The 18396-nt window shown below is 41.0% G+C and overlaps 1 protein-coding gene across 1 annotated transcript; it reads right to left on the bottom strand.

Annotated features, from left to right (window-relative positions):
* Positions 1-1102: 1102 nt before the first annotated feature.
* Positions 1103-17536, bottom strand: tor4aa (torsin family 4, member Aa; the record flags this gene model as incomplete). Its single annotated transcript, XM_083902453.1, has 2 exons — positions 1103-1960; positions 17093-17536. 2 exons carry the CDS (start codon positions 17534-17536, stop codon positions 1103-1105), a joined length of 1302 nt encoding a protein of 433 aa, XP_083758579.1.
* Between the last annotated feature and the right edge of the window lie 860 nt (positions 17537-18396).

Below are 18396 nucleotides of genomic sequence, written 5' to 3' on the forward strand. Positions count from 1 at the left end.
TGCAAGTCAGCAGAGTGTAACAGTGAATCAGCATGCACCCTGAAGTCACTATCAAGTACCAAACTCAGCCATCAGCAACTTGATTATACAAACCTGTGCTTTTCCTGCTTTGACATGTTAAAATGGCTGCCATGAAAAGGGCCGGTAAAAGAAACTAAAATTACATATTGTCTAAGAATAACAGAAGCATTGTGAGAAGCAAATCAAGTGTTTGTGACTGTATGTAAGGTACATTTGTGAACTTTATATAAAATGTATATAAAGTATTTTAGTTTATATAGAGTATTTAATACTCTGGTGCTGCATGACTAGGACCAGGTTTTGATCTCCATGAGGTCTACTTAGTCAGTGTTTATGCCAGAAAAGTTGCCAAAAATGCAACAAACACACAGAAAATTTAACACAACTTAAACAATATTTATAATTTAAAACTGTTATTGAGCTCTTTTTAAAGCCTTGTGGATTAGCTGCCTAGTCAGACATCTCCTCCAACGTGTTCCTGGACATTGACCGCTGATAACAGAGTGTTCTGACACAGTGGACAGACAGACATGGTGAAGGGGAAGAGGGATTCTGCTTTAAACCCATACTCAACAATCAACTAATGTCCTATTGATCTACATTGATCTACAGCTTTAAGTTCAGTTAATTGCCTGAATCAAATTTTGTACCAATCAACAAGAGATCAAACACGTTTGATCCTTTATTAATCCTCAGGGGATCAAGAAGACTGAACTAAAAATATAGAATCCATCAAGTAATAGGTGAAACACTGTCATTTTAGAAAAACAATAGCTCTCATGTAAAATAACATTTTCCTCTGAAGAAATAGTCCCAATGGAAACTGTTGACAGTGTCCATGTTTAATAAATGTTTTATAAAACCAACAATTCATTCAGCTTCAGCTTCATTGTATTTGTGTGGAGACAGATAATTCAAAAGACAGATACTTTACTAAATCCATGCGAAGACAAGACCATAGCCAAAAAGTGTTGAATGGACAAATGTTTTCACAGGATTCATCTTCTTACAACACCAAAGCCTCCATTACCCACTGAATTGTCATTCAAGTTTCATAACTCCACTCACGTCAACCTGCTTTTCACAGCAGGTTGACCTTTGCCACCACTTGCTTGCAGCCTGTCTGGGAATATTTGTGCCCCCCTACAGTTTGGTAATATTCAATCTCCCCTGCCAGGCGCTCTATGTTGGTATGATCTGGGTAGAAACCCTCTCGAGTCATTTCTTCCAGGAAGCACTCCATCACGTGATCTTTCTCCAAAAGGCCCAGTGGTAAGATGGTTGCCTCTGTCCACAGTGGGTGAAGCTTTTCCAGATTGTTGCGTAATATTGGAGTCAGCTCTTTTATTAGGTTACTATGACGACTGGATCCAGTCATCGCCATAGATGTACATGACACGTTGTGTAGCATATGTTTGGTGATGTGTTCATGACCCAGGTTGCTCAGAAACAGGTAGATGGCGTTCAAGTACTCGTTGGACTGCTTGGTAGCCACAAGCTGCCACAGTGTGTCCAGGATCTGTTCATGCATATGCTCGACCTCATCAAAGATTAAAAGCGGTATTTTCTCCTCCTCCTCGGCACGTTTCACCACCTGTGAGATGAGAGTGGAGAGATTGCGGGCGCAGTGTAGGGTGTCAGCCTCCTGGGGGCAGTGGTGGAGGACGTAGTATTGCAGCACCAGTGGTTCACCAACCACAGAGCGAAAGTGTCCAGCCAGGAGTCGTCCCAGGTGGCTCTTGCCCACTCCACTGGGGCCATGCAGGGACACCACTAGAGGCTTGTTGTGGACATAGGTTGACAGGTAGTCCTTAAGGTGGGACAGCAGACCCTCCACTGATCCCTGCTGTCCAAACACTTCTCTCCTCAATGTCTTCTCCAGACCCTCCAGGTCATATTTAAGCACATGGTCATCAAGGTTTTCGATCGCATTGTACACCTGGAAATAGACAAGGGACAGATTTTAAGGAGATTGTCCGAAAGAAGAAACGACAAAAGTTGCTTGGAACATTCTGCAAAGATTCTCCTGCCAGTTCCCGAGTATAATCTCTAGAATCCACAGCAAGGGAAAGGGCAATCTCAATCACAGTACAGTTAATTTTTTCATGTAACATCCAATTACCATCCAAGACTGTAATTGTAGTGTAATTTTACTCTGCTTCATTTCAGCAGCATCAGACTTTGCACAGTTCATGTCTACATGTTGTTACATGACCTCCATGTGTTTTTAAGTTCCTATTGCATATTTTAAAGGTTATATTTACTTTAAAATGCAATATTCATTTTGACGAGAAAAAAATATCCTTCATTTATGCTGTGTTCCATGTGCATTTACTCCGACACAGTGGCATCTTCAGTGAAACTGCAGATATTTACTCTATTTAGTTTGGGCATGTCATTTTTGAGCAAGGACTTCAAAAAGAGGGTCAGGGAAGAAGAGGTTAAATGTGCAAGAAACACTTTGAAGTAGGAAGTGAACTTGTTAAGTTGTAGACACCATAGCACTAAACCTTTTAGAATCATTGAGAACACACACATTCAAAGTCTAGAAAAAATAAATGATTATACCTCCAATGACAAAAAATATACATTTAAAAAGGCTAACTCAATTGTGGCTATAAAAGCTTTTGACTTTGACTGACATTTGTCAGTGTGTTGATATGTGTGATTTTCTAGACAGATTAAAGTTTGCAACAAGCACCATGCTGTCCAATCAGTTCTCAGATGTCATCATTTTGTTCAAAGAAAGTGTTTTACGGTGTTTTGAGTGGCTCAGTGTGTATTTATAGGCTGTGAAAAGCTATCAGACAATAATAGAAATCCCTAATCCTTTGCTGTACCTGGAGACAGAGCTGACACAAACTGACAAATATTAATGGTTAGATGTGACTGAATAATGCAGTGTGATCTGTCATCTATGCAGTGGCTTGGAGTTCAAAATGCCAATTGGGGGAGATTAGCTGGGACTTGCCAAACTACCCAGTGACCAGATTGTCAGACTGAAAATCACTAAATATCAAAAGCGTAGTGGTTAGCACGCTTGCCCTTGCAGCAAGAAGACCTGGGTTTGCAACCTGGTCAAAACATCTTTCTGCATAGAGTTTGCATGTTCTCCCCATGTTTGCATGGGTTTTATCCGGGTTCTGCGGTTTCCTCTCACAGTCCAAAAACATGCAGATTTGGGAATTAGGCAAATTGCACACAAAATCTTATGGGATACTGGTATTGAGCCACCTGAGGGACATCACAGGCCCCCTGCTGGACCCCCTGTAGTTTGCATAGTGGGAAAACAGGTCAGTGGATGATGCAAGCAACATGGGACATTAAGCCTTGTTCATACTCGCTGTAGTGTGCCGGGCACGTGCCAAAAGTGACGTCATATCCTGTGTCGCACTGGGCGCTTAAGCTCCAAAAAGTTTCGCAGCCTCAGGGCACACACTCCTGAACTCTTCATTTTCAATGGAAGGCTGACGGAGCAGGTCCGCTTGTACATGCGTTTGTATGACTCTTCAAGACAGTCACATGACCTTAGATTCATGGGAAGAGATTGTTACCACGTTACAAAATGACGTGAAAAAAAAGAGGGATCGCTTTGTGAAGGGCAAAAGACGAGCCCATAGAAAGTGTGGTGACCCAGCGGGAAAAGCCCTCCCGGTGATTCTGGTGGAGCTATCCCAGCTGTCCCAATATGTGAAACACAGACTGACGGACAGTAATTTTGAGACCAATGTAAGGGATATGCGGAAAGTTGTTGTTTACTACTGTTGCTAGGCAGCGGACGTTTATCCTGCAGCACAAGTTGAATATTTTGTTCCTACGCCCTCCTGCGGCAAATATGGCTACGAACAACATTGTGAGTATGAACGCCTCCGTGCATGTGCGTAGGGGTATGAGTATGAACAATAGTGTTGTGTCGGTCATGAAAGATTTGTTTGAACGAACTGATTCTTCTGAGTGAACGAACTGACTGGGATCACTTCATGAACTGATTCGTTCCTTTCTTAGTCCAGTTGAGCTCAGCAGTGGTGGCCGGGAGTCACTCCTGGAGGATGTGATTCGTTCACGCTGTCACACACTCACTCACTCATGATTCGCAAACACAGAACTGTCATTGATTCACGTCCTCGGTGAAACAGTCGCAGTGGCGCACTGCTGTGTGTCTATTGTAGAAGACTTCTACAGAAACGGGTGAGAATTTGGCATCCTTTTCTCCAAGCTAACGGCTAATGGTGAGTCAAGCTGGGCCACTTGAAAACAAGCACACACACACACACACACACACACACACACACACACACACACACACACACACACACACACACACACACACACACACACACACACACACACTCGCCCCATTAACAGACTTAGGTACACATAAAGTAATGAGAAGAGAGGAGCGAGAGACTCGTTAAAAGCTGCAAGATTTAAAATAATAACAAATAAAATAATATATTTGCATATTAATATTATCCTCTATGTGCCTAACCATACTGATAATAATAATAATAATAATGATACTTTTATACTTTTACTTTTTATTTAAGTATTATTATTTTGTAATATCATCATCATTATTGTCATTATTATAATGATGTTTTGCAATTAAACTGTACTTTTATATCAAGAGTCTATCATGGCAGGCGAGTGTAGTCACTCACTCACTGACCCGCGAACGTACTGACACACAGAGAACTGTGGGCTGAGGAGGTGAATCCCGTTCGTGCTGAACACTCACTCACTAACCCGTGCACGCACTGACAGACACACACTTGAACTGTGGCTGAGGATGTGAATCTCGTTCGCGAACGAACTGACACACAGAGAACTGGAGAACTGTGGCTGAAGACGTGAATCTAGGGTAACCCTAACCCTTATCTAACCCTAACTCACTTAAACAAGACATTTAAAAATAATATCATGTGTGCCGGCAAGCTCTGTCCGTCTGTTTACACGAGACAACATAGCTGGCTAGCTAGTTAGCAATGTCCGCTATTATGTACTCAACCTACAACAAAATATTACGTAAACATGTAAAGGAAACCAGATTTGTCCAAGTCATGAATTAGACTTACTACCGTGTAACGTGTTGTTTTTACGTGTTAAGATAGATAAGATTGTCCTTCATTCGTCCCACAATGGGGAGATTTACAGCATTACAGCAGCAAGACAGTAAAAATAAGGGTAATAAATAATAACCATGCATTAACAAGAAGTATACTATAAGAGGACAGGCGGTATGTGGTAGTATCGCGAGACTGAGAGAGACTTGTGCAAATCAAAAATGCCGTCGCGCATCTAACCCAAACAACTAAATATCGCTAACCAATCTCTAGCTAAGGGAAAAGAACATCTATGTCATTGTTTATAATATATATCCTGTAATTAAAGCGGACCTAGACCGAAAGTTCCAATTAACGCTGTTTTTTAGTGTGTATCTGCGTCATTACCTTGTTTAAGAAGCCCTGAAGGTTCTAAACAAACAGTTCAGCCACTGCTGAGAACGCTGTGTTTTATTGTAATCTTGGGCTCAGCGAGATCTCTGAAAAAACCCGGTCCGGTTATGTTAAAGCAGTTCTCCTGAACAGCAGATCCTCCTGCTCCGGGCACTAGTCCGGGCACGTCCGGTTGCGTACATTGAACCACAGAAGAAGAAGAACGTCCGTTGTGGAGGTGTTTCACGAGAGACAGTGTCTTCTGACTCTGGGTCAGAAGACACTGTCTCTTCTGACCCAGAGAGACAGTGTCCACCACACCACCAATCAGTCAAGAAGAAGCTATTTTTAAACACTGTTAAAACAATGTTTTGATAATGAGTAGCAGTGCATCCACCGTTCCAGAGGGGGGAGCTGCGCTTCTGAGAGTGGGTGTGCTGATTATGTCACTTCCAGGTATTGGCCAATCACAAGACAGTTGGGAAGGCTCTACGCTGGCTGGCCAATCACAACACACTCTTTCTTCTGGGGGTGAGATTTATGTCAGAAATCTCTCTTTTCTAACACTGTGCTCAGCCGTGATATTTCAATCAGCTTGTTTACAGCAACTAGGAGGTTTTTGATCATAAAATCAAGTTAATGTATGTAAGTAGACCTCCATAACTAACATATATGTGCAACGGGACCACTCTATGTGAGCTTTAATGACCATATCAATACGAGGCCCCTGTATACAATAGCACAAACGCATGCACTCTCTCTTACACACACACATCCCGAGCACGTAAACACACGTACATCCACATATAGGCCGTAGAAATGCTTACACAGATAGACAGATAGACTCACACACAGATAATAATACACACACATATACAAATCACAAGCGCGTACACACACACACGGTTATAATTTCCACATAGGTTGTCAGACAGGTGCACACTAACTCACACAATCACGCACACAACAGCAAACATACATCTGCACATAGAGAATACACATAGTTCACACTACATAAATAGATAAGGTTAATAACATGAATACACTCAGGCTTGTCACTTGGAATGTGCACAGAATTGGCTCTAAGCATAAATGGCTTAAAGTTCTTAAATAAACCACTTAAATAGCTTTGGCTAAACAGACAATTGCCGCGTTTCCCAGATTCGATCTTTCTTAAGGACTTAAGAAGGCTCTTAAGAAGGAATGGCTAAGAAGGAGCGCTAAGATATGGGTGTTTCCCAGGCGCGTTCTTAACTGCCTTCTTAGGAGAACCGTAAGATCAAGCCAAAGAAGCTTCTTAAGAAGCTCTTAACGAGAGCTGTTCACCACGGTGGTGCTGTTACTGAATCAATTGATGCCAGGCAAATCGATCACCCACTGCTTTATCAGCGCATAAGTCACACACAGCGCCCCGCGGTCCCCCCACACAGGTGCAATTAGGCTCAGGGGCGCCTGCAGGAATTAATGCTATGGTACGCACGCCCATCAACGTTACACAGCCCTATAAAGGCTAAGTTACCTTTAGATTTGTTCTAGCGTGCCGTATGGCGTTTTGACAAGCACACCAGTTGTCTACCTTGTTATTGCCCATCTGGAATAACTCCTCAAGCTTTACTGCGTCCATCCTCCATCCTTTCTATTGTCGTTGTTTATAAGAACTTGCGATATCCATGATGAGTACTGAGTTAGTGGATTAGCTTCACATTATGTACTGATAACCATAGATTTATAAAATAAAAAGAAAAGAAAAGAAAAAATAATAAAAAAGAAAACAAGTAGCCTAGTTGCGCATCTCTCCCGCACAAACAAATTGCATTAAGTTCATTTTGATAACGTATGTGTGTGCCATCAGGTGTATCCAAGTAGTAATCAAGCCCATTAGCGCATATATAACCCCGTGAATATTGGCACACACATGTGAGAATGGAAGAAATCGGCAGCAAAAAAACCAAGCGGGCACCGTCGTTTACCGCGGAGGAGATGGGCGTGTTGGTGGACGAGGTGTGGCAGCACCGTGAAGTTTTATTTGGTGGAACTAAAGGAAAGAAAAGCATCACGGTGAAGAACCGTGTATGGCAGGCTATACCGGAGAAGATGAAGAAGATGTCCCCCTCCAGCCCATGTGGCCTGCGTGACTGGGGTGCTGTGCGAAAGAAGTGGCAGGAATTCCAAAGCCAGACAGGGGGCATTGACAGGGGGCATTGATGTTGAGGGGGACGAGGCCTCTCAGAAAGTGAGGAATTATATTATTATTATTATTATTATTATAATAATTGTATGTGTAGTACTATAAACTCATAAACGTGTAATTCAATAACAGTTTTTCTTCTCTACTATTAGCCTATGTTTCTTGCGCCAGTGGTCCACAGCTATGAGCGCATTTCAACATTGAACATTGTTTTATTATTTCAAAAAGTGGAGGATATAAATTTCCCTGAAGCGGCTGTGATCACTGAACATTTGATCGCTAAGAAGGCTGTTAAGAGTGGTATTAGATATAGGCCATGTTTACATTATATTTTTTTAAGCAGAATTAATTTATTTGGTTCAGAATTAAAACTCTCATGTAAAACACAGCCATAGTCACATCTCAACCTTTGCCTGATGGACTCACATGATGATTGTTGTTTCGTTGTCTAAATACTGACACATTTCCTTCTTGTCCTGTTTTGTTGCAAAGTCCCAGTCTAGTCTTGATTAATATTGATTACCACTGTTGGAAAGACAGTAGAATGATGTGATGTTCATTGTATAAATATCTGTGTAAATCTTACTATTGTTGTTGTTCCGACTGAGCTCATGCAGGAGCAACGTCAGAGCAGAACAGCACTGAATACCATTACCTGTGATAGATAGAATAAAGCTTATTGTTTAACTGTTCTTCATAGTATAAGTCCAAAGAATTGGGGTGAGGTAGCATAGGCTAACCTTAACAGTGGGTCAGCTCGATCTTACGTTTCCTTCTTAGTGAAAGATCTTCTTAAGCTAAGAGCGACTCTGGGAAACATGTTCTTCTTTCACAGCATTCTTAAGAGCGCTCCAAAGAAGATCTTAGCGTTAAGAGCTTCTTAACGAATCTGGGAAACGCGGCCATTGTCTTACTACAAGAAACTCACCAATCCAAGACAGATTGCCAGTTCACTTCATCACAATTTCTCTACATATACACAGCAAACTACAACTCAAGACAGAGAGGAGTAGCCATCATGATCAATGGAAAACTACATTTCACACATAAAAATACTACAACAGACCCAGAAGGTAGATTTATAATACTCAACTTATTAATCAATAACACAGACTTGTGTATATCGAACATATATGGACCAAATGTTGATAACCCCTCCTTTTTCCACACTTTCTTCACCTCACTGTCCACTCACCTAGACACGACACTCATAATGGGAGGGGACTTCAACATGGAATTTGACAGGCTCAGTAAGGCAGGAACAACACAGAACTGGCAATCGACAGAAACGCTTGAACAATACATGAATGACTATGGTCTGACTATGACTATTTGTGATGCTTGGTGCTCTTGTCATCCATCTGTCAAAGAATATTGACAGAATTCAGAGTAGGAATTGTGTACCAATTCCTACTCTAGAATTGACTTCTTTCTGACCAACAGCTCACTTCTCTCAGACATCAAAGACACTCAGATCCACCCTATCAGTGACCCTGCATCAGTCTCACTAAATATAACTAATAAGACCACCACACCACCAATCAGAAACTGGATATTTAATACATCATTACTCATCAAATACTTAACCAAATACTGTCCTCCTGGATGCTGCAAAAGCAGTAATGCGGGGTAGAATAATTTCCTACTCCTCATTTATAAAGAAGAAAGAAAACTTACTGGAGTCAGAACTAGAACATAATATAAAAATACTAGAGACTGCTTACGCTACATCCAAAGGTCCAAAGATGAGCACCTTCTGAACAGTATAAGAAAATTAAAACTAGAATTAAAGAAAATAACAGAAAGAAAAACACAGTTCCAACTGGAGAGATTAGGAGAGATTACACTTGGAAAATTTTGAGCATTGCAATAAATCCAGTAGATAACTAGCAAACCAACTTAAACTAAATAAAGAAAAAAAAACTATTAATTCCATAAAAGACTCAGGTGGTAAATTAACCCATGCACCGGAAGAAATAAATAACATTTTAGAGATTTCTATAAAAACTTATATTCATCAAACAATAACTCATCTAGTACAGACATAAACACATTTTTAAACTCCATAGAGCTACCAAAACTTAATAATGAACAGGTCAAGTCTATGGAGTCCCATATCACAATAGCTGAATTGAGTGAAGCCCTACATCATATTATTAATTAGCCATGTGTATTCTCCTTGATCGTCAGCTGATTGGCTGAAAAAGCAACAAAGGCTCTGGAATGTGAGATCACCACACCCAAACTAGGAGTGATTCACAGCGATAAAACAACCTTAATTCAAACACAAAGTTTATGGTTTTAAGAACCACAATACTGTGATTTGAAGCATGTAGTGGCTTCTTCAAAACTTCAACTTGTGTAATTTTGAAAAAAACAGAAATCCCTAATTTTGAAAAAAAAATACTTTTTCCTGTTTTTTCTCGTTTTGCGCTTTGCCGACTCGTTCCCGCTTGGTCCGTGGCGGGTCACAATTTATACTCCTGCTTAAAGTGCTCAGCGTCGACAAAGAGCCTGTTGAATAGCCTCTGCGTTGTCTCTGACTGCACAAAATATTTTTGAAGTGTACGTCACTCCGTCAAGGGACAACTGAGACGGCAAGAGCTGCGATTGGTCCTCAGGACAGGCCGAGCTAAGCTGCTCTGTGCCGGCTCACAGTGCGCACCGAACGTCCACAGAGGCGGAGCTGATCACCGCCGACAACGTCGCTGTCAAACTATAAATACGTCATATCTTAACACACACGGCACATGTTTAGACTCTAAATGGCCAATTTCTCGCCTCACATTATCTTAAATCTGCGTTCCGTGACACAGAAAAGTGAGAAACAGCCACTGTTTCAACAACAACAGTCTTTCTCTCTCGGACGCCATTGCTCACTGTAGAGCACAACAACTTTGTGTAGCGACCCCTACTGATCCTGGGGGGTGAGGTAGGGCCTGGCTGTGCTCATCGGGACCTACCTGGGGGGTGGGTCTGGTACTTTGGTGGTGCTCATGGGGTGCCATGGTATGTCCCTGGCCTGGAGAGACCACCTTGGGTAGGGATCTGGGTGAGATTAGAGCACATGGCTCTGCCAGTCAGGAAGCTGGCAACCTACATGGGGGGTTGCACTTGCTCACCCCTATGCCCCTCCAGGATTTATACATCTTCCTACACACATTTAGGGTACTGGGGGAGGGAGGCATGGCCAGGTCAATGGGGGGTCGGGGGTAGAACCACCACATGGTGGGGTCACTCTCCGTGGACCCTGATGAGCTGCCACTCTCCCCCTAATTTTATTGCATGATAGACAGTAGTGTCTGGTGGGTGATGGGATACATCGACAGCTCCACTGTCTGCCACCAGTGGGGCGTCCGTGCTCCTCCTTTTTAACTACACACTAGATACCAACATACCTCATATCACATATCACACACACACACACACACACACACACACATACACACACCACCAATTCAACCCCTGGTGGGCTGGGGCTGGGCGGTGGGTGTGAGTTCTCTTCTGGTCTCTCCTGCACTGTACGGCTGGTGAGTGCCCCAGGCATCAGGATGCTTATCAGCTTGCTGCTTGGGGTTGGCCGGGCATTGACTCGATCCCCCACTCAGATTCCAACCACATCTACTGACAACACCTGCACATACACATATATGCGCGCTCACACACACACACACACACACACACACACACCACTACACTACTACACTATAAGATAAATCTAAACTGATATAGCTGTTGTAAGACCAGATACCCTCTCTTAATTGTTAAGGATTACTATCGAAACCATACCTTTTATACAAATGAATGTCAGTCTATTGTTGTTTATGTTGTCAAGTATGTTCTGTCTGTTTTATAACACTTTAATTGTTAAATGTTGCTTACCTATACATTGTCATTAATATTGTTATACACAGTCATTGATATTGTTGTTCACCTCTCTCTCTCCCTATGTTCTGTTTTCTCAAGTAAGTTCTGTCCGTCTTATATCATTTTAATTGTGTAATCACTGCAAAACGCAGATTATCGGCGCCGTGAATGCCTGATAATTGCCACGAACGCTTATGATTCCCGGCAGTTATCAGCCGTTCACCACGAAGTTCGCCCGTGCCGCTCACGAACCCCCGCTAGGTGCGAATGGCTCTAATTAGCTTTGAATGTCGCGATCATCTCACCTGCACTGACTGACACAAACAACCATTGGATGAAACCACACACAGTTCCACAGTAAAATCCTCTGTGATTGGACAGCAAACCCCTCACTCATTGGTCACCTTTGGAACACATGGCCATTTGCCCCTCCCATTTTGAATAATAATTATAATAATACAAATATTAATAAAATTATTATTAATGATACCACTACCTTATTATTTAGTGAACGTTACATGTCACAATAAAGAATAAGAGACATAGGAAAGTACATACAGAAAGTGAAGCTTTATTTACAAAAGAAACCACAAATAACAAACATGCTTTATAAAAAATCTCTCTTGGCTGCTTCAGGGTCATAAGTTGGAACAGGTCTTGCAGAGAGTGGTCCATTATGCAGCCTTCTGTGGTGGGTAAATGGTACTCTGGATCCCTCTTGTCTCTCTTGTATAGAACACAGTTCTGACAGCTCCTGGCTCCTGAAGGATGGAGGCTGAACTATCCACCCAGCTTCTCCATCAGCTGAGCCATCAAATCAAATCAAACTTTATTTATAAAGCCCACAATTACAAAACACAGTTTGTCCTCCATCCTCCTCATCAGACATAAAATAATTAGTTAGTTAGTAAGTTAATTGTGATGCCCCTGCAGAAGTTCATCTCATCCTTGGTTAAAACAGCCCTCCTCGCTTCCAGCAGCTGGAAACACAAGTAGTACAATTAGTGCTGCTCCATGCGCGTATACACACACACACGTATGTATGTATGTTTGTATGCATTTGTCTAATTACCCAGGTTGTTTAGTAAAATGTCACACTTAGTATTCAGGTCAAGAAAAAACATTTTTAAATCATGTATTGATTTCAATCGTACCCTCTTTCGTCTCTTTCTTCTCCGTCTGCACCTCTCACTGCTCCTGATTGGGCTGCAAGGTCTGGCTGACTTTATCTGTTCATATGTAAGTTCTTCTGGAGTGTCTCATAGTATGTCTTACATGCTGCTGACAAAAAGAGAGGCGACATGCATTAATATTTAAAAAAAAAAAAAAAACATTTAATCTATTTTTTTTTAGATTAAAGTTACTTACATATAAAGACTCCAGAGTCCACCCACACATATCCGGGCTTGCAGAGAGAGTTTCCACAAAATTTAAAGTCACAGCGGAATTGTGGGGCGAGTCAAGCTGAGTCTGTCAGCAAATAAAAAATACAGTCAGGTCAGATACATTTACTTATACTCCTTGTAAACTGTCAAGTGTTTTTTCCTTAAAATCATACCCTTGTATGGAGTCATAACGCCTGTCGCTTCCCTCTGAGTTATGAAGACGAAAGAAACGTATTTACAGTAATTTTGGGATTGTGCACCCTTCTTTTCCTCTTCAAATCAGAACAGCCACAGTTTGTTGCTCTGGATCCACAGCTGCTTCCTCCAGAGACGCCAGTCTGACCTCTGTGGACACCATTTTGGTGTCCCTTTCCCTATGGAGTAGATGTGTGAAGATTTTATGCTCTTCAGTATTTAGATTCTACAAAATTACAATTCTACTTACTTTTGCTGTTCTTTCACCAAATTGACAGCTGAGTGGCACAGTTTTAACGTCTGTTTGAGTGACTGTGTGGTTAAAATGACCCTGGACTGGAAAATAGTAAGGATTAAAATAATATTACGGATCATACAAAAAAGACTGGCATTACCTTACTTGAATCTTTGCCATATTTACAATAAGATGTTCTCTACTCGAACACAATACGAGTCTTAAGCTGCATATCTCAAGTGTTCCAACATATGTAGGATAATAAACACACATTTCCTGCACGGCCTGCAAACAGCTCTTAGCCTGAAGAACGCTATGTTTACTGGCGTAAGAGACACACATACACGCAAATGAAACACGGGCTAACACGTGTAGCTTAGCCCTTAGCCGCCTATCGCTAATGCTACACGACAGAACATATACACAGTTTCATTGTTGGAAATACTTACAACTTGAACTGCAGGTAATCCACCAATTACTGTTGACACTGCTCCTTCGTTTAGATGAAGACATCTGCTAAGTCCAGCATGGTACTGCCCGAAGTTTGAATAACACTTCTCTGTGAAGTGGTTAGCACACACACATAGAGTTTTTTGGGAATGTAGCATCCCCATCAAAAATAAAAGATATCCACTCCGCTTTTCTGTCCTCATCGCCAGGAAGAATGTGGAGTTTCTGGTGTTGGTTATAACAACCTAATATAGAGCAAACACTCGCTGATTTATTATGAGCCATGTTCTCAATTTATCAATTGAGAACATGGCTCATAATAAATCAGCGAGTGTTTGCTCTGTATTAGGTTGTTATAACTCAGCAGCTCCAAAGACTGACGCTCTTCTTCTTCTTCTTTTCTATCTGAAGTAAGACCAGCTGTTATAAAGCAGTTTTTAGTTGTTAATGTCATGTCCAAAACCACTGCATTCGAACATGTCCTTGCTAAAGTTTCTTGGCTTCATCTCCACCCAGACAGACATTTTAATGACAGCCAGTAGAAGTTTGGAAGTTTTGGAGTTTGCAGACACATCACACCCAGAATGGTTTCTCCCTGTAGAACACATTGCTGGAAGATGTGTTGTAAACACAACCACTGTGCAGTTAAGCAGTACTAAAGAAACGGTGACAGTAGTCATACCACTCTGCACGCTGGCTGAAATTTAGAACAATTCAGTTCCAAGTCTTGTGGCCCTTTCTCTGGAAACCGCTATTTAAAGAATAAAAATGTAAATGTTTTCATATGTAGAACTTTCTCTTCTTTTTGGGGGGCTGTTTATATCGATATTGTTATACAATATGAAACATGTAAACTGTTTTAAACTGTCAGGCACCATTATATATAAGTTATTTTCTTATGTTTTCTCATCATTCATAGAAAAGTTTCCATGAACAGCTGGGAATCTACACACAATGTTGATACATGTCATTAGTAAGTTTAAAGGTGTGGTGGTATAATCCAGTTTTTATTCACATAATTAAATAATACTCCAATTGTTCAAAGAAATAATTCCTCTTCAAAATGTAAACTAAAATTCCTTCTACAGGGAAACAAATTAAGAACAAAACTTACATCTATTGAGCAAAACTCAATGGCTCCTGAGACTTGCGTATATCTTTTTCGTGGAGACACACAATCCTGATTTGCATTTGAACAGATCACAGCATGGTCATTTACATGTGAAAACCTTAAGCCCAATTTATACTTCTGCGTAAAGTGCTCTGCGTAGGTTACGCAGAGACTCTGCGTCGACGCAGAGCCTGTCGAAAAGAGCCTCTACGTCGTCTCCGACTGCACGAAATATTTTTTAAGTGTCTGTCACTCCGTCAAGGGACAACAGAGACGGCAAGAGCTGCGATTGGTCCTCAGGACAGGCTGAGCTAAGCTGCTCTGTGCCGGCTCACAGTGAGCACCGAGCGTCCACAGACGCGGTGCTGATCCCCGCCGATAAAACGCCACTATAGGCTTATCTGGGGAGCACAATTTAAAATTACGATTAATGGGACTGTGATCATATATTATTATGTTACAATATGTAAACACTTTTACACAAAGAGCTATGCACACACATTCACTCACTTCTTCAGTGCTTCTTTTATTGTAAACAAGAACGTATGCACTAGTTGCTTAGTGCCATCTATTGGTAGCAAACGGTATAACACATTTCGGCTCTTACAAAACAGTTATCTTTTCAGATTGTTGTTAGTTGCTTAGTGCCATCTACTGGTAGCAAACGGTATAACACATTTCGGCTCATACATAACAGTTATCTTTTCAGATTTTTGTTAAAGGTATCATTTCCAGAGATACCTGTGAACAATCCATTGTCTCTGCTTCAAAGCAGTGTGTCGCAGCACAATTAAGCTCTCTCTGATCTCTGTTGTATTTCCTGTTTCAAAATAAAAGTCACAGCCAGCTTTAATGCTTTAAGTGCCATAACTTGAGAACTACTATGTATTCGATAGTATAATTTTCTTCTGCATCGCATCGTATCGTATCGTATCACACTGCATTGTGTTAAAATTAAATCATACTGTATCGCACTGTATCGTAATAGGTGGGAGAATTGTATCGTATCATACCGCTGATAAATTTCATGAATCGTTAATGTATCGAATCGTTGGCAGTGTATGGAGATGCGTATCGACTAATTTCTCGCCCCAAATGATTTCAAAACTGTGTTCCGGGACACAGAAAAATATTTATTTCAGGTTTAAATTAGTATTTTATCCTGCTATGTTCCGCCAAAATGCATTCTGGGATATATGGCTTTCCCAAGTACGCTCAAGTCACCACCCGATGCATACTTGGTCAAATGGGCGGAGCGAGAACACTTCCGGGTATGAGAACCGAACTCGCTGCTCGCGTTCCTAAGAAATGGAACAGAACTTGACTGAGGCTGATGACGTTTTCACAAGTATGGGTATGGTTTTTCTTGCTATAGGTTTTTCATTGCTATATAACATTGTAAAAGGGGAGGCAAAAATGAAGGACAGTTCTGTCAAATATCATGCATAAAGTTATTCCATCTGATATATCCATCCCTAGTCAACAGCTAATGTTACCATAAATGATTATACATCTTGATCTTTACTGAGAGAATTGACAGAATTGTGTGTCAGAGCCACTCATTTATGATAAAACAAATGGACAATGGACAAAGTACTTTGAATAGCACTTTGTCCATTAAATAGCTCCGCCTATGTACACACAGCACTCACGGTCTGTTGCTCATTTATTTAAATGTTTATGTTTTTGTGAAACTAGTGCAGTGTCCGTAGGAAGTATGTATTCCTATAGTGGGAGCTGAAGAAGATTTTTCAGTTATGGTAATACATGATAAGAAACGTAAAGACAATTAGCTAGCTATGCTAATCAAAAATTAAAACATTTTAGTTGTGCCTAATGAGGTTGCACAGTGTTTGTATGGAATTAGCCCTACGCTAATGCTAATCGTGACCTCGCCAGCTTACCTTTGGAAACAGGTCCACCAAGTTAGCCGCAAAATAGTAGCATGCTAATGCTAAATAAATATGTGCTTGTGTATTGGTGAATGAACACCGACTTCGTCGTTTCAGTATAACACCATGTTGCATCCGTCAGCGCAGCAGCTGCTGATGAACCGCCAGTTTAGTTTAGCTTGTCTTGTAAAACACCAATAATAAACTACATTTGGCTTCTCTTCATGCAATGTAATACATAATGGAAAAGCTATTTAAAAATAAATAGTGTTATGGGTCTCTACATTAAAGGTTTAAAGTTTAAATACTGTACCTGGAGAAAGACGATGAAAAACAGCAGGTAGAGACAGTATTTTGCTCGGCTGTGTTCTTGTTTTGGCGAGGCTCTGTGCCGTCCTCTGTTAGGAAACAACACCCTCCTTTTCCTTCTCTTCTTTTTCTTCTGAGGAACAGCAGGCAAAGGGGCAGCTCCGTCAAAGGTGAAGATTTTCGGGCTTGTTCGTGCTGGGGCACCTGTGAGGAATTCTGCTCCTCCCAGTGCCTGGGTCATCTCAATACGCCGCTTCTTCAAGACCTGGTACTTCTGTTTGATCCGTATGACAGCGCGCAGTGTGGAGGAAAAGTGGGACAGACCGGGAGCTGTAGTGTGCCTCAATTTTTCATCTGTCGTTCCTTCCTCCTCCATCTCATCCTCCACTTCTCCCTCAAATTCTCCCCCTGTTTGAGAAGCTGAGGTGCTGCTTTCTTGGTCACTCATCTGCAGAGAGAAAGAAGAGAACCTTAAAGTTGCTATAATAATGCTGCTGTGATCAACACATAAACACCCACGGAAAACCTACTTACAGAATAATACATATCTAGAGAAAAAAAATATCAGGCAGTCTTCCTTTAGGTTTACAAGGACTATTTTACTTAAAAGGTGTAGTGTGTGAGATGAGGTGAAATTAATTCCATTTGAAAGAAATTGAATAATTTTACTGATTTATTTGAGTTGTTTTCATTACTCCTGTATGAGACCACCTTTAAATATATGGAGCGGGTCTTCTCTATGGAGGCTGCCATGTTGGACCACCATGTTTTTTAATGGAAAAACTAAATTCTAGTCCACAAAAGTTCACACTGTCTTCTTAGTAATATCACTGAGCTTAGGTTTTGTTCAGTCAGACAGAAAAATAAGGCTTTTTTTATTACCTTGACATGTTTCCTGGGATGCTGTTGTCAACAGGACATCAGACAGCAGATTAGTTGTCCCCTGCTGTCTGACAAATCTGTATGAAACAGTAAGCCACGGATTCTTGAAACTTTGGCCTATTGCTAATTGAACCTACAGTATATGTTTCTTATTGAATGTTTGCCACAGTGCTCACAATTATTGTTATCTGTTCTTCACGGCCAATATACAGTTTACAGAAGAATATAATTAATTATTTTATGAGTAGATGACAGTTTAAGATGATGTCAGCGATACATGGTACATTATTCTTACTGGTAATGACTACTGCTATTTACTATGATGATTTGATATTTGACAATATGGGGATGGGGTACTTTTACACAGTACTGAGGATTGTTATTTTTTTGACCAAATACTTAAATAAAGTTGTGAAGCAAGAAGCC

Source organism: Microchirus variegatus, assembly GCF_963457635.1.
Source record: "Microchirus variegatus genome assembly, chromosome: 16".
Classification (NCBI taxonomy): Eukaryota; Metazoa; Chordata; class Actinopteri; order Pleuronectiformes; family Soleidae; genus Microchirus; species Microchirus variegatus.